At 44.8% G+C, this 16,968-nt stretch overlaps 1 protein-coding gene across 2 annotated transcripts in view; it reads right to left on the bottom strand.

Annotated features, from left to right (window-relative positions):
- sema5a (sema domain, seven thrombospondin repeats (type 1 and type 1-like), transmembrane domain (TM) and short cytoplasmic domain, (semaphorin) 5A) overlaps positions 1-16,968 on the bottom strand; it is a 209,735-nt gene that overhangs the window by 23,001 nt on the left and 169,766 nt on the right. For both annotated transcript variants that reach the window (XM_064949247.1, XM_064949248.1), the window contains exon 16: positions 6,008-6,233. In XM_064949247.1, the coding sequence (XP_064805319.1) occupies positions 6,008-6,233 (226 nt within the window). The remainder of the gene's footprint in view (positions 1-6,007; positions 6,234-16,968) is intronic.

Genomic DNA, 16,968 nt, shown 5'->3' with positions numbered 1-16,968 from the left:
GCCCGACCTCAACAATGCCCCTGTGGCTGACTGGAAGCAATTCCACGCAGTAATGTTCCAACATCTAGTGGAAAGCCTTTCCAGAAGAGTGGAGGCTGTTATAGCAGCACAGGGTGGGACCAACTCTATATTAATGCGGATGATTTTGTAATGAGATATTCGACAAGCAGGTGTCCACATGTACTGTATATAAGCACAGAATTAAACAGTTATATCAAAAATGTGTGATGGATTGCATGGATCTTTGTGTCGATTGTGTTGAATACAGCAACTGAAATATGATATATAGTATACGATTCATATAATGAACATCATTACAAATGTCTATCATTTCTGATAGCCCATAAATGTTAGAGTTTACATAGCTGGCCATAAACGGATGCTGCATTTTACTTTATGGGTTATGTAGGCTTCTGACCCATTGCTTTCTACTTCAATACAGAGAATAAAATGATTAGGCTGTAGTTTTACATTAAAAATCAAAGTCTATCAGATTTCCAGTCCTTACAATTAATTACAGTCCCTTTAGAAAGTATTCACGCCTCTTGAGTTTTTCCACATTTTGTTGTGTTACAAAGTGAAATTAAAATGTTTGTAATTGTCATTTTTTGTCAACGATCTACACAAAATACTCTGTAATGTCAAAGTGGAAGAAAAATTTGAATATTTGGAGAATAAACCAAATTTAAAAAACAATAATATATCTTGATTAGAAAATTATTCAACCTCCTGAGTCAATACATGTTAGAATCACATTTGGCAGCGATTACAGCTGTGAGTCTTTCTGGTTAAGTCTCTAAGAGCTTTCAACCCCTGGATTGTGCCACATTTATCCATTATTCTTTTCAACATTCTTCAAGCTCTGTCTATTGGTTGTTGATCATTGCTATGGTCATACCATAGATTTTCAAGTAGATTTAAATCAAAACTGTAACTCGGCCACTCAGGAACATTCACTGTCTTCTTGGTAAGCAACTCCAGTTTAGATTTGGCAAAGTGTTTTAGATTATTGTCCTGCTGAAAGGTGAATTAATCTCCCAGTGTCCCAATGTTGTTGATCCATCCTCAGTTTCTCCCATTACAGACAATTTAAACCCTGTAACTGTTTTAAAGTCACCATTGGCCTCATGGTGAAATTCCTGAGCGGTTTCCTTCCTCTCTGGCAACTGAGTTGTATCTCTGACGCCTGTATCTTTGTAGTGACTGGGTGTATTGATACACCATCCAAAATGTAATTAATAACTTCACCATGCTCAAAGGGATATTCAATGTCTGCTTTATTTTTAATTTTTTACCCATCTACCAATAGTAGCGAGGCATTAGAAAACCTCCATGGTCTTTGTGTTTGAATCTGTGTTAGCAATCCACTGCTTGACTGAGGGACCTTACAGATAATTGTATGTGTAGGGTACAGAGATGAAGTAGTCATTTCAAAATCATGTTAAACATAATTATTGCACACAGAGTGAGTCCATGCAACTTATTATGTGACTTGTTAAGCAAATTATTAATTTATTTAGGCTTGCCATAACAAAGGGGTTGAATAGTTATTGACTTATACTTAAGACATTTCAAATGTTAATTTTTGAATAATTTGTCAAAATAATTTGCAAAAAAAAAATGGAATTTGCTATAAACCTATTGTTTGCGTTTTTGTTGGTGACACTATAGAATTAGGAATTAGAATACTTTGTTAATTTAATAGGATCTCTATTGGTGACACTTTGATATCTCGATCATTTGCAGCTGTTGAAGTCTATCAAAAGTGTGAGAGTTCAGGCATGTATCATCACAGTCTCAGTCTCTGGCTACGTATGGCGACACGCTATCTGTCTCTGAGGTTTACTATCTACTGTGATCATGTCTAGATGCTTCTGTATTTCAGAAGACACACACACACACACACAGTAAATGCACAAATGTAGGCACACACACACACACACTTTATCAGCCTGCTTTATCACCGTCCTCTTATGACCGGCTAGGATGTGTTTGTGTGTGCGTGTGGACTCAAATCGATAGCGAATAGCCCGCTGCTAACTGTAAATCTTCATTGGGTGACAGTACGGTCCATTCCCACTGGGCTCTCATCATCTCTGGAGGATAGAGGGGGACTGAGGGATCTTTGGCTTTGTGGCTTCATCACACACACACCGTGGCAGACATCAATACACAGCTTCAGTATGGAGGTGATTACTTCAGGACGGCCTCCTTATATGATAACTACTGACCCTGGGTCAAAAGGAATATGTCATTGGGATGATCGGGCTACGTATGGATGATCACATGCACACACACACTATCTGTCACACACACGGTGCACTCTTTGGATGGATGGATGTGGAGTGTGATAATGAGGAAGTGGGTCATTGAATCCATCTTCCTCACTGCCAAAGCACTGAATCTGTCACCCTCCTTTTGTCTCTCTCTCGCCCTCCTTTTGTCTCTCTCTCACCCTCCTTTTGTCTCTCTCTCACCCTCCTTTTGTCTCTCTCTCGCCATCCTTTTGTCTCTCTCTCACCCTCATTTTGTCTCTCTCTCTCACCCTCCTTTTGTCTCTCTCACCCTCATTTTGTAACTCTCTCTCTCACCCTCCTTTTGTATCCCTCTCTCGCACCCTCCTTTTGTATCCCTCTCTCGCACCCTCCTTTTGTATCCCTCTCTCGCACCCTCCTTTCGTATCCCTCTCTCGCACCCTCCTTTTGTATCTCTCTCTCTCTCTCTCTCTCCCTCTCACCCTCCTTTTGTCTCTCTCTCTCACTCACTGTCTGTCTCTCTCTCTCACTCTGTCTATGTCTCTCTCTCTCTCTGTCTATGTCTCTCACTGTCTATGTCTCTCAGTGTCTCTCTCTCAGCGTCTCTCTCTCAGCGTCTCTCTCTCTCTCTCTCTCTCTCTGTCTCTCTCTGTCCCTCATTCTGTCTCTCACCCTCCTTTTGTAACTCTCTCTCTCTGTGTCTCTCTCTCTGTGTCTCTCCCTCTGTGTCTCTCCCTCTGTGTCTCTTAGGAAATGGTTAGGAAATGCAGCTCAGTTACCACCCCATTTTGTGGGCAGTGTGCACATAGTCAGACCTGGCTCTCAAGAGAAGACAGGCTTCAGCAGCCTTCCTCAATAGCAAGACCATGCTCACTGAGTCTGTACATAGTCAAAGATTTCCTTATATTTGAGTCAGGTATTCTGCCACTGCACACTCTGTTTTTTTGTAAATTCTTCCAATGTGTCAAGTAATTATCTTCTTGTTTTCTCATGATTTGGTTGGGCCTAATTGTGAACAGCTTGCTTTGGGGCTCTTCTCCAGGTTCATTTCTCTGTAGGTGATGGCCTTGTTATGGAAGGTTTGGGAATAATTTCCTTTTAGGTGGTTATAGAATTTAACAGCGCTTTTCTAGATTTGGAAAATTAGAGAGTATCGGCCTAATTCTGCTCTGCATGCATTATTTGGTGTTTACATTGTACACAGAGGATATTTTTGCAGAATGCAGAGTCTCAATTCGGTATTTGTCCCATTTTGTGAATTCTTGGTTGGTGACCGGACCACTGACCTCATAACCATAAAGGGCAATGGGTTCTATAACTAATTCAAGTATTTTTAGCCAGATCCTAATTGGTATGTCAAATAATATGTCCCGTTTGATGATATACAAGGCCCTTCTTGCCTTGTCTCTCAGATCGTTCAGCTTTGTGGAAGTTACCTGTGGCGTTGATGTTTAGGTCGAGGTATGTATAGTTTTTTGTGTGCTCTAGGGGAACGGTGTCCAGATGGAATTCGTATTTGTGGTCCTGGCAACTGGACCTTTTTTGGAACACCATTATTTTTGTCTTACTGAGATTTACTGTCAGGGCCCAAGTCTGACAGAATCCGTGCAGAAGATCTAGGTGCTGCTGTAGGCACTCCTTGGTTGGGGACAGAAGCACCAGATTATCAGCAAACAGTAGACATTTGACTTCAGATTCTAGTTGGGTGAGGCCGGCTGCTGCAGACTGTTCTAGTGCCCTCGCCAATATATGTTGAAAAGAGGCTGGGGCTTAAGCTGCATTCCTGTCTCAACCCCCAGACCTGTGGAAAGAAATGTGTGTGTTTTTTGCCAATTTTAACCCCACACTTGTTGTTTGTGTAAATGGATTTTATAATGGTGTATGTTTTACCCCCAACACCACTTTCCATCAATTTGTATAGCAGACCCTCATGCCAAATTGAGTCAAAAGCCTTTTTGAAATAAGCAAAGCATGAGAAGACTTTGCCTTTGTTTTGGTTTGTTTGTTTGTCAATTAGGTTGTGCAGGGTGAATACGTGGTCTGACGTACGGTAATTTGGAAAAAAGCTAATTTGACATTTGCTCAGTCCATTGTTTTCGCTGAGGAAATGTACAGGTCTGCTGTTAATGATAATGCAGAGGATTTTCCTACTGTTGCTGTTGACGCATATCCCACAGTAGTTAATCGGGTCAAATTTGTCTCCACTTTTGAAGATTGGGGCGATCAGTCCTTGTTACCAAATATTGGGAAATATACCAGAGCTGAGGAGGATGTTTAAGTATAACCAATTGGAATTTGAGGTCTGTAAATGTTATAATTTAATTTAAGATACCATCAATTCCACAAGCCTTTTTGGGTTGGAGGGTTTGTATTATGTCCTGTAGTTCATTCAATGTAATTGGGAAATCCAGTGTTTAATAGTTGATTCTACAATTTGTATTTGATCATATATATGTTTTTGCTGTTTGTTATTTGTTATAGAGCCAAAAAGATTGGAGAAGTGGTTTATCCATACATCTCCATTTTGGATAGATAACTCTTCGTGATGTTGTTCGTTTAGTTTTCCAATTTTCCCAGAAGTGGTTAGATTCTATGGATTCTTCATTTACACTGAATGCGTTCAGAAAGGAAAGACTATTCTCCTTGACTGAATCACATGTTGTCACCTCCACTTTTAAATTAGAACGATGACAGACCATTAACACATGGCTCTTTGTTGATAAAACCTGTTAGATGTCTGTCTGTTGCTCCTCATAAGGCTGTGAATCAACGTTAACACTGCCACCATGTCAGTTCATTAAAACCTCCACAGTCATTAACTTCAGAAGGCAATCAGAGTAAAGAGAGAGAGACTAAAGTTAGTAAGTCTTAACTTTCTTTCCGGTGCCCACCCATTGATGAACTTGCGGTATGTGTGCGAGTGTGTGTGCGAGTGTGTGTGTGTGCAAAGCGCTAAAGCTTTAAAAAGTGATCCTCCTCCCATTGGGGCTGCGAGCAACTCAATAAACAAACTTTAACTGGTACATCTGTAACCCAAGCCACTATATTGCTCTGCTGTCCCTCCTTCCCTCCCTCCCTTTCCCTCCCTCCTTCTTTTCTTCCCTCTCTCCCTTTAATGGTTGGACCCCTCCTAAACAACATGTCAATTAGCAGCCTGTTGGTGTTTACGACTCTCTACTCTAAGATGGAAGAGTCAGACTCTGTGGTATCAGCTGAGGCGAATGAGAGTGAGAACCTGGGGAATTGGAGCCACAATGGTGCTTGTCAGGGAGAAGTGAGAGGGGGAGAGAGTGGGGAGTTGGATCCATAGTGGCGCTGATGCGAGGATGCTAAAATTAGCAGCACCAAACTGTTAAGTAGCTCTGTGAATTTTCATTGTGGAAGTTCATTAACACGTTTGAAGTTTGGAAGCGTTGAAGGAATCAGCCCGGGACTGAAAACACTTCAGCCGATTAAGATAACACTACTAAGAGACAGAGAGAGAGAGGGAGGGAGAGATTGTGAGAGTGAAAGCCGACTAACATGCCTAGAGGGACAGAGAGAAGGATGAAGAGGGATGGCGATAAATGGAGAGATAGTGAGTGAGAGGGAACAGACTGGAGGTGAAGTGAGGGAAGAGAGAGTAGTCAGAGAGAAGTAAAAGAATGTGCAGGTTCAGTTGAAGAACTAGTGTCAGTTGGGAGTTCCGTCACCACCTGACAGAATATCTCCCCCATTTATTTATTCTGTTGACTATGAAGTGTTCCACTCACCGTCAGTAGAGCATCCAGTGGAGCCATCACTGGAGCAGTACCTCATCTCTATCCTCTGTCGGCCCACCTCTAGCAGGGCAGGGTCCGGGACGCGGGCCTTACAGGTGTACCGGAACCGCTGCTCGTAGTGACCGCCGTTGTCCGAGATGTTGACCGGCGTCCAGGGGGTCCAAGGGGTGGTCTTCTTCAGGTCTGGACACGGGAGTGTGTTACACGACTGGTACTCCTGGAGAGAGTGAGAGAGGGAGAGGGAGAGAGACAGATGGACAGACATAGAATTATAATTATAAGAACGGATATTTTTTAAACATTTTTTTAAATTTCACCTTTATTTAACCAGGTAGGCTAGTTGAGAACAAGTTCTCATTTACAACTGTGACCTGGCCAAGATAAAGTATAGCAACACCTAGGTAGCACAGTGTCCAAGGAAGGGCCAGAAGTATACAGAATGGTGTCGTCTGCGTAGAGGTGGATCATCGCCCGCAGCAAGAGCAACATCATTGATATATACAGAGAAAAGAGTCGGCCGAGAATTGACCCCTGTGGCACCCCCATAGAGACTGCCAGAGGACCGGACAACATGCCCTCCGATTTGACACACTGAACTCTGTCTGCAAAGTAGTTGGTGAACCAGGCAAGGCAGTCATTAGAAAAACCGAGGCTACTGAGTCTGCCGATAAGAATATGGTGATTGACAGAGTCGAAAGCCTTAGCCAGGTCGATGAAGACGGCTGCAGAGTATTTTACAGTACACAGTACGTCTTTTATCGATGGCGGTTATGATATCGTTTAGTACCTTGAGCGTGGCTGAGGTGCAACCGTGACCGGCTCGGAAACCAGATTGCACAGCGGAGAAGGTACGGTGGGATTCGAGATGGTCAATGATCTGTTTGTTGACTTGGCTTTCGAAGACCTTAGATAGGCAGGGCAGGATGGATATAGGTCTGTAACAGTTTGGGTCTAGGGTGTCTCCCCCTTTGAAGAGGGGGATGACTGCGGCAGCGTTCCAATCATTGGGGATCTCAGACGATATGAAAGAGAGGTTGAACAGGCTGGTAATAGGGGTTGCGACAATGGCGGCGGATAGTTTCAGAAATAGAGGGTCCAGATTGTCAAGTCCAGCTGATTTGTACGGGTCCAGGTTTTGCAGCTCTTTCAGAACATCTGCTATCTGGATTTGGGTAAAGGAGAAGCTGGGGAGGCTCGGGCGAGTAGCTGCGGGGGGGAGCTGTTGGCCGAGGTTGGAGTAGCCAGGAGGAAGGCATGGCCAGCCGTTGAGAAATGCTTGTTGAAGTTTTCGATTATCATGGATTTATCGGTGGTGACAGTGTTACCTAGCCTCAGTGCAGTGGGCAGCTGGGAGGAGGTGCTCTTGTTTTCCATGGACTTTACAGTGTCCCAAAACTTTTTGGAGTTAGAGCTACAGGATGCAAATTTCCGCTTGAAAAAGCTGGCCTTTGCTTTCCTGACTGAGTGCGTGTATTGGTTCCTGACTTCCCTGAACAGTTGCATATTCAATGCTCTTGCAGTCCTCCACAGGATGTTTTTGTGCTGGTCGATGGCAGTCAGGTCTGGAGTGAACCAAGGGCTATATCTGGTCTTAGTTCTGCATTTTTTTGAATGGAGCATGCTTATCTAAGATGGTGAGGGAGTTACTTTTGAAGAATGACCAGGCATCCTCAACTGACGGGATGAGGTCAATATCCTTCCAGGATACCCGGGCCAGGTTGATTAGAAAGCCTGCTCGCAAAAGTGTTTTAGGGAGCGTTTGACAGTGATGAGGGGTGGTCGTTTGACTGCGGACCCCTGGCGGATACAGGCAATGAGGCAGTGATCGCTGAGATCCTGGTTGAAGACAGTGGAGATGTATTTGGAGACCAGTTGGTCAGGATAACGTCTATGAGGGTGCCCTTGTTTATAGATTTAGGGTTGTACATGGTGGGTTCCTTGATGATTTGTGTGAGATTGAGGGCATCTATCTTAGATTGTAGGACTGCCGGGGTGTTAAGCATATCCCAATTTAGGTCACCTTACAGAACAAACTCTGAAGCTAGATGGGGGGCGATCAATTCACAAATGTGTTGTCCAGGGCACAGCTGGGAGCTGAGGGTGGTCGGTAGCAGGTGGCAACAGTGAGAGACTTGTTTCTGGAGAGAGTAATTTTTAAAATTAGTAGTTCGAACTGTTTGGTTATGGACCTGGAAAGTATGACATTATGTATGACATCTCTGCAGTAGACTGCAGTAGACTGCAACTCCTCCCCCTTTGGCAGTTCTATCTTGACAGAAAATGTTATAGTTGGGTATGGTAATCCCAGAATTTTTGGTGGCCTTCCTAAGCCAGGATTCAGACACGGCAAGGACATCAGGGTTGGCAGAGTGTGCTAAAGCAGTGAGTAAAACAAACTTAGGGAGGAGGCTTCTGATGTTGACATGCATGAAACCAAGGTTTTTTCGATCACAGAAGTCAACAAATGAGGGTGCCTGGGGACATGCAGGGCCTGGGTTTACCTCCACATCACCCGCGGAACAGAGGAGGAGTAGTATGAGGGTTCGGCTAAAGGCTATCAAAACTGGTTGCCTAGTGCGTTGGGGACAAAGAATAAAAATAGCAGATTTCTGGGCATGGTAGAATATATTCAGGGCATAATGCGCAGACAGGGGTATGGTGGGGTGAGGGTACAGCGGAGGTAAGCCCAGGCACTGGGTGATGATAGGAGAAGTTGTATCTCTGGACATGCTGGTTGTAATGGGTGAGGTCACCGCATGTGTGGGAGGTGGGACAAAGGAGGTATCAGAGGTATGAAGAGTGGAACTAGGGGCTCCATTGTAAACTAAAACAATGATAACTAACCTGAACAACAGTATACAAGGCATATTGACATTTGAGAGAGACATACAGCGAGGCATAAAGTAATCGCAGGTGTTGATTTGGAGAGCTAGCTAAAACAACAGGTGAGACAACAACAGCTAATCAGCTAACACAACAACAGCAGGTAAAATGGCGATGACTAGGCAGAGAGGGTCGGATTAACTACACACAATTCTAAGCAAATCTTGTCTGCTAAATGAACTAGTATAGTCCACAGCCATTTGGCATTGCCAGATCAGGACCTAAGATAAGGACAACTCAGAGTATGCTACTCTGTTCTTCTGAAATAGACTACAGTTTCTAATCATGCTTCTTTAGACCTGTCTAAAATAAATAATGGATTTATTGTGAAGGTGTAGACTATATTACATGGATTTATTAGACTTGTTAAAATGTAGATGTTCCAAAGGTCTGCATCAGTGACTTGTGTGGAAGCCAGGAGATGCTAAATGTGTTAATATTAATTAACAGTAAATTACCGTGAGACCAACAGTTATTTGCTTGACAACCACTGGCTGACAAACGTTTGTGACCTCCACAACCCTATTCTAGATTGCACCTTTTTTTCTAAGAGTGCACTCTATCAGAGACACAAAACAGAGACAGATCCTGACCAAGTACAGGCTCAGTGACCACCAATTGGCTATAGAAAAAGGGAATCACAAAAAGACATGGCTACGCAAAGAGCAGCGTCTATTTGGTCACTGCACGACAGGGGAGGCAGAGACAGAGATGCACTTTTTCCTCTACTGTGAGGAATACTCCCAAATAAGATCATCTTTTTAAAGAAAATATCTCAATCAATTCCCATCTTCTGTGCATTTACTAATGACATAAAGCTGGGAATTATTCTGGGTGAGGGAGAAACTGCAAATATTACTGCCAGATATGGATGCCATAGTCTGAGGGACATCCCATGAACATTCATTATTTACATTGTATATAACTTACTGTTAATACATAGTGGAACCATCATCCATGTACACGTTGTTGATTATATATCAGACATACTCTTTCTATTTGTTTTTGTCATTTTATTTTTATCTAATTAAATGTTTTGACCGAAGATTACACAATACAACATCAGTAGTGTTGTACATGAATACAATATTATATGTACTAGTATTATTACTACTGAAATTAACTGTATTTCATCATCCTTATAGAATTGTACTGTATTTACTGAAATGCTGTACCACAATACTGCTTTGGCAATATCTACAAATTGCATTTCATGCTAATAAAACAATCTGAATTTGAATTTGATATTCCCGTGGAGAACAGAGAGGAAACACATTGATTTAGAACTAGATGAATGTATATTCCTATTAACATTCTACGATGACTTTACCCCGTGGTGTTTGTGCCAAGCATCATTTCTGCTGACGGGCAGCAGGTATCACATATGAACTATGAAACAGTCCCATTAGACCCACGTGCTGAACGTGGCAAGTGGCAAACAGGAAGAAAAGGTCATTGATCAGATGTGATTTATAACAGAGGGGGAGGGAGGTGGGGAAGGGAAGAAGGATGGATGAAGGGAAGGATGGTGGGGAAGGGAAGAAGGATGGATGAAGGGAAGGATGGTGGGGAAGGGAAGAAGGATAGATGAAGGGAAGGATGGTGGGGAAGGGAAGAAGGATGGATGAAGGGAATGATGGTGGGGAAGGGAAGAAGGATGGATGAAGGGAAGGATGGTGGGGAAGGGAAGAAGGATAGATGAAGGGAAGGATGGTGGGGAAGGGAAGAAGGATAGATGAAGGGAAGGATGGTGGGGAAGGGAAGGAGGATGGATGAAGGGAAGGATGGTGGGGAAGGGAAAAAGGATGGATGAAGGGAATGATGGTGGGGAAGGGAAGAAGTATAGATGAAGGGAAGGATGGTGGGGAAGGGAAGGAGGATGGATGAAGGGAAGGATGGTGGGGAAGGGAAGAAGGATGGATGAAGGAAAGGATGGTGGGGAAGGGAAGAAGGATGGATGAAGGGAAGGATGGTGGGGAAGGGAAGAAGGATGGATGAAGGGAAGGATGGTGGGGAAGGAAAGAAGGATGGATGAAGGGAAGGATGTTGGGGAAGGGAAGAATGATGGATGAAGGGAAGGAAGGATGGTGGGGAAGGGAAGAAGGATGGATGAAGGGAAGGATGGTGGGGAAGGGAAGAAGGATGGATGAAGGGAAGGATGGAAGGAAGGAAAAGAAGGATGGATGAAGGGAAGGATGGTGGGGAAGGGAAGAAGGATGGATGAAGGGAAGGATGGTGGGAAAGGGAAGGAGGATGGATGAAGGGAAGGATGGTGGGGGAAAAAGAAGGAGGGGGGACATGTGAGGGTATGATAATGGGAAAAACATGATACACAACTTTGAGTGACATTTCCATTTGACGTTCACTCCACCTGCAATAGGAGAGATGTCGGTCTCTGCCTTCCTCTCTGGCTGTTTGTTACAATAGTTAAAGTGAAAACCCCAGACCCACACAACAAAGCCCCTTTCCATCCTTGTTGTCTAATTATCTAATGTGTCTCTCTCTAATAGAGAACCATTGTTGCATGCTTTCTCCTCCGTTTTCCCCCTCTCCTTTCATTTCTCCTTTCCCTCACTCTCTCTGGTCCTTCTCCCAGGAAGCCATAAATACATGCTTTCCAGGGCACTGTTAGTGATGATGACATACCGATGTGCATGCAGCCTCAGTATGTCTAACGATCCAAGCGGCACCTGCTTATAACGACAAGTCAGATGAATAAAAACGAGAGGAGAGCAGAGGTGGGAGGGAGTGATAGGGTGATGCAGTGATACCGGGGGACTAAATTACACTATCGTCTTCGTCTCAGCGTCGTTTAGAGGGTGGAAGTTGATATGACGGCCATTCTCCCAGTTCCTTACTTATTCATGCTGAGTGAGGCCTTGAGTTGAGTGACTGCCAGACCTTGACCAAATAAGATAAAAGTCTCTTTTGTTCATCCATCAGGTTGTCACAGTGATTCTGGGGTTGGACAGAGGGGCCTCTCTCTCTCTCTCTCTCTCTCTCTCTCTCTCTCTCTCTCTCTCTCTCTCTCTATATATATATATATATGGAGAGAGAGATACTGTATATATATATATCTCTTTCCCTCTATATCTTTCGCCCTCTCTTTCCATCTCTCTCCCAGCGTGGGCCCAGGAACAGGAGTCCAAGGTTAAAGACAGTAGGAGGATCCAGATTGGGTTACATCACGGAGATGATGAATGAGAGTGTCATCCCCGTCGCCTTTCTGACTTCACACCGTCTAGATTAGTAACCATCAGCCTGCCACGCATTAATATTAAACACCATCAAGCATCAGGAGGACCTGGCCCGGCCCCAGCCATAACAAACCGCCTCTGTCTTCAATACAACTTCCTCCTTCTCAGCAATGGCTCGCCAAAGTTGAGCCAACGGGCCCAGTCTGGAATGATAACCTATTCTTCATAGTTTACTTATAGCCATATAGGACAGGGGAAGACTCATTTAACCTCTTTCAGTCTCTCCCCAAGGATGACAAAAACAACACCCAGCATGCAACAGTAAACAGGACGGGGGTGTTTGTTGTTGTGAGTTGTCCTCAAACAGTGTGAATTTGTAATGAGTGTGAGTGTGTGAGAATGTATTAGAAATGGACCGAGGGCCACGAAATAAACAGGTTCAATAGGTAGGAAATATCCCAAATAAATGTTGATTTACCCCTAAAACGTTCAGACAAATGTTCTCCTGTGTATTGTAATGACATTTTACACCAGATGATTTCAGGGCGAGCCGGGCACACTAATAAAATGACATTAGTGATGAAGAAAATTGGAATCATTGCCTGTATCTCTTCCTCTACACCCCCGTCACACATCGCTCCACTCGCAAACGCCTCTCTTCCGGAAAAAATTAAGGGAAACTGAAAACGCAGCAGAAATCATCGGAACGTGTAGAGTGGCATGTGGAACGCTAAATTGGATTCAATTAGTGCCTCATTCCTGCTGGGACCATTCATATGCATTATGGAGAGGACAAGAGCAGAGGAACAAAGGGGAGGGGAACGGGATGTGCTGTGGTACATTAGAATTCCTAACCTCTCTAACAGACAGCTGCCCAGAGGCTGCTAACAGAATAATGCGTACCGCAGCCAGTTCAGCGTTCGGCTGAGAGTATAAGGATGTTGGATATGTTCTTTACTGCTTCAGACACACAAGCTGTTGGGCTTTCTGTCCAGCACATACAGTGTGTGTGTCTCTGTCCAGTCTCTCTGTCTGTGTGAGTGCTGTGCGTGCGTGCGTGCGTGTGTGTGTGTGTGTGTGTGTGTGTGTGTAGGCCTACAGTTGAGTAATGGACTCAGGCATCTCCTGTCTCATTCATTCTCCATCCTAGACTCTCCTGGTTATTTTTCTAGGTGTTAAAAGCAGAGGGCCGGGAGAGGGGCGACAGAGGGTGATGAGAGAGGGGGATGACAGAGGAAAATGGGGAGTGTCAGGGGGCCATTTGTGTGGCTTGTGAAAGCATTACCTAAACCCTTGCCCCTAAGCCTCTCCTCCGTTGTTTTATCAATGTGTCTGTCTGGAGGGTGTGTGTGAAGGGAGGCAGATGGGGGACATACGTTACGTGTACGTGTCTGTACGTGTGCGTGTGTGCGTGTGTGTGTGTGTGTGTGTGTACGTGTGTGTATGATTGTGGGTGTGTGAGTATGTGTGTGTGTGTTGACGTTGAGTAATAGGGATCTTTGTCACTGGAGCCTCCTAACATCATTACAGTCAGTCGTGTTTATATCACTGCACTAAGAGACATGTGTGACGGTGTGTGTATACCTCTGGCCCTGCGGTTCCTGACACTACCCGTTCTGTTAGCCAGCCCAGCCAGCCCTGCTGCTAACTATCCATCCATCTCCCAGGTGCCTGCTTACTGTAACTCAGAACAGCTATGATATCTGCTGTGAGAAGAGAAGCAGTGTGTGTGACATACTGCTGTCTGTCTGTCTGCCTGTCTGTCTTCATTAATAGCCGCCTCTAGTATCCTGGGGAGAGAGGACAGATGGCTCATAAAAACATACCTCTTCCCGGTTTACGCTTCCTTTCCTGCGCTGAAATAAATATTCTCATCATTCTGCGTCTTTGCATGGTGGGTACAAATAGCAGAATAGACGCAAGGATGTGTTGTTTTATTTTACAACTTGTAGTCTACGTCTGGCATAACGGGAGCAATGATGAAGGAGTTGTGAGTAACATCACTTATCGGTAGCCTTTACATGTATCACAACTATGGGTGACTATCTGATTACAGTTGCTTCAAGATGTCCACCATTGTTCCTGTACCCAAGAAAGCAAAGATAACTGAACTAAATGACTATCGCCTGTCATCATGAAGTGCTTTGAGAGGCTAGTTAAGGACCATATCACCTCCACCTTACCTGACACCCTAGACCCACTTCAATTTGCATACCATACCAATAGATCCATGGACGGCGCAATTGCCATAGCACTGCACACTTCCCTATCCCATCTGGACAAGAGGAATACCTATGTAATAATGCTGTTCATTGACTACAGCTCAGCCTTCAACCACATAGTACCCAAGCTCATCATTAAGCTCGGGGCCCTGGGTCTGAAACCCGCCCTGTGCAACTGGGTCTTGGACTTCGATTACCAACAACGACGAGACAACCTACAGGGAAGAGGTGAGGGCCCTGGTGGAGTGGTGGTAGGAAAACAACGTCAACAAAACAAAAAAGTTGATTGTGGACTTCAGGATACAGCAGGGGGAGCACACCACCATCCACATCGACGAGGCCGCAGTGGAGATGAAAAGCTTCAAGTTCCTCAGTGCACACATCACTGACTATCTGAAATGGTCCACCAACAGACAGGAGGCTGAATAAATGTGTCTTGACCCCTAAGAATCTCACAAACCTTCACAGATGCACCATTGGCAGCATCCTGTTGGGCTGAATCAACGCCTGGTACGGCAACTGCACCGTCCATAACCGTAGGGCTCTCCAGAGGGTGGTGAGCTCTGCCCAAAGCATCATCGGGGGCGCACTGCCTGCCCACCAGGACATCTACAGCAGAGGGTGTCACAGGAAGGCCAGAAAGTTCATCAAGGACCTCAGCCACCCGAGCCACGGCCTGTTCACCTCGCTACCATCCAGAAGGCGAGGTCAGTAGAGGTGCATCAAAGCTGGGACCGAGAGACTGAAAAACAGCTTCTATCTCCAGGCAATCAGACTGTTAAATAGTCACCACTAGCCGGCCTCCGCCCAGTACCGTGCACTGAACTTTATTCAATGTCAGTAGTCGGCTACCACCCAATTACTCAACCCTGCACCTTAGAGGCTACTGCATATGTACATAGACATGGAACACTGGTCACTTTAATAACAGAACACTGGTCACTTTAATAATGTTTACATACTGTTTTGCCCATTTCATTCGTATGTATATTATTCTAGTCATGGCCTATCCTATTTAACTATTGCTGTACATAATGTATTTTAGAGAGAGAGAGAGAGAGAGAGAGAGAGAGAGAGAGAGAGAGAGAACATAAGACACTGACCTCTCCGCCCTCTTTCCCACCTCTTGAATTTGTTACTTCATGGTCTCCAATCTGCCGTGGGCTTTGCTTTGCCCAACCTTGATAAAAACAGTTCCTTACATCTCCCCTCCTCACCCTGCTACTAACCCTAACCCCAAACTGGAAACACACCTCACCCACTATAGACAGGGTTCACATCTTGAAATTAGGTTCAGAGAGGTTTACCACACGGATAGGGAGACCGGGACAGACTCAGTTTCCGTCTAGGAATGGGGTCTTGGAAGGGGGTTCTGGGAAGGAAGCCTTCAGGGCCGGAGTGGTATTTACAAAATAATGGGATAATGGCAGAACAGTGGTGACAGAGTTAAGGCAGCTGCAGCTGAGATTGTGTGTGTGTTTGTTTGTGTGGTCCAAACACTGGCACATCCTAGACTACATTATTGTTCATCAGTGCAACCAAAAGCTGGTACTAAGTGAACTGACCCATGCTGAACTGACCACCGCTTGATTAGGTCCAAGCTCCGAATTGAGATTTGCCCACGCCACCCAAGGAAGGCCTTGAATAAGCGACTCAACAGTAATGCCCTTAAAAACCCTTCCACCATCATCACTTGCGCCGTCTCCTCTACACCAAACTCCCCCCAACCCTCCCGGATTGATGAGAACGCTTCTGACATTCATACACTCCTACAAAACAAACGCCAAGGCCACAAAGCCCTCCTGTCCAACCCAGACACCCCCATTTTCCAATCCTCCCTCTCCCAGGGTCAAAACATCTGATGAAATCAAAAGTATAACATACAAAAACAACACCCAAGGGTTCTATGCTGCCGTTAAAGCCCTCTACGGCCCTCAAAAACAAGTCATCACTTCGGTCAGGTCTGCCCATGGAAACACACTTTTCAAGACCACCAGAGGATCCCAGAGAGATGGTTAGAGCACTTTGGAATCCTCCTTAACCACACCAACTCAACAAACCTGCTCATCCTGTACACACTCCCACTCCCACATCCCCACCATTCATGAACTCGACACCCCACTACAGTTTTCTGAGGTCCACCAGACGATTCAAATCCTAAAAGATAAGAAAGGTGCTGGACTAGACGGCATCCCAGCTGAAATCCTTAAGCAATATCTCCTCTTGTGCCAAATTCCACCTCCTCACCAAAGCCATCTGGCTGTCTGAACCATCTCACAGGCACGGAAGGATGACGATATTGTAGTCATGTACAAGAAGGGTGACAAAGCAGCTTGTGGTAACAGCAGAGTCATCTCCCTTCTTTCAGTGAGAAGGAAGGTTTTATTTTTTATGTATTTAACCTTTGCTTAACCTTTATTTAACTAGGCAAGTCAGTTAAGAACAAATTCTTATTTACAATCCCAAACACACCGCCCGGGCAACGAAGGAGTGGCTTCGTAAAAAGCATTTCAAGGTCCTGGAGTGGCCTAGCCAGTCTCCAGATCTCAACCCCACAGAAAACCTTTGGAGGGAGTTGAAAGTCCGTGTTGCCCAGCAACAGCCCCCAAACATCACTGCTCTTGAGGAGATCTGCATGGAGGAATGGGCC

The sequence above is a fragment of the Oncorhynchus masou genome, chromosome 30 (genome assembly GCF_036934945.1).
Source record: "Oncorhynchus masou masou isolate Uvic2021 chromosome 30, UVic_Omas_1.1, whole genome shotgun sequence".
Lineage (NCBI taxonomy): Eukaryota > Metazoa > Chordata > Actinopteri > Salmoniformes > Salmonidae > Oncorhynchus > Oncorhynchus masou.
This window is presented reverse-complemented; position numbering and strand designations above follow the sequence as displayed.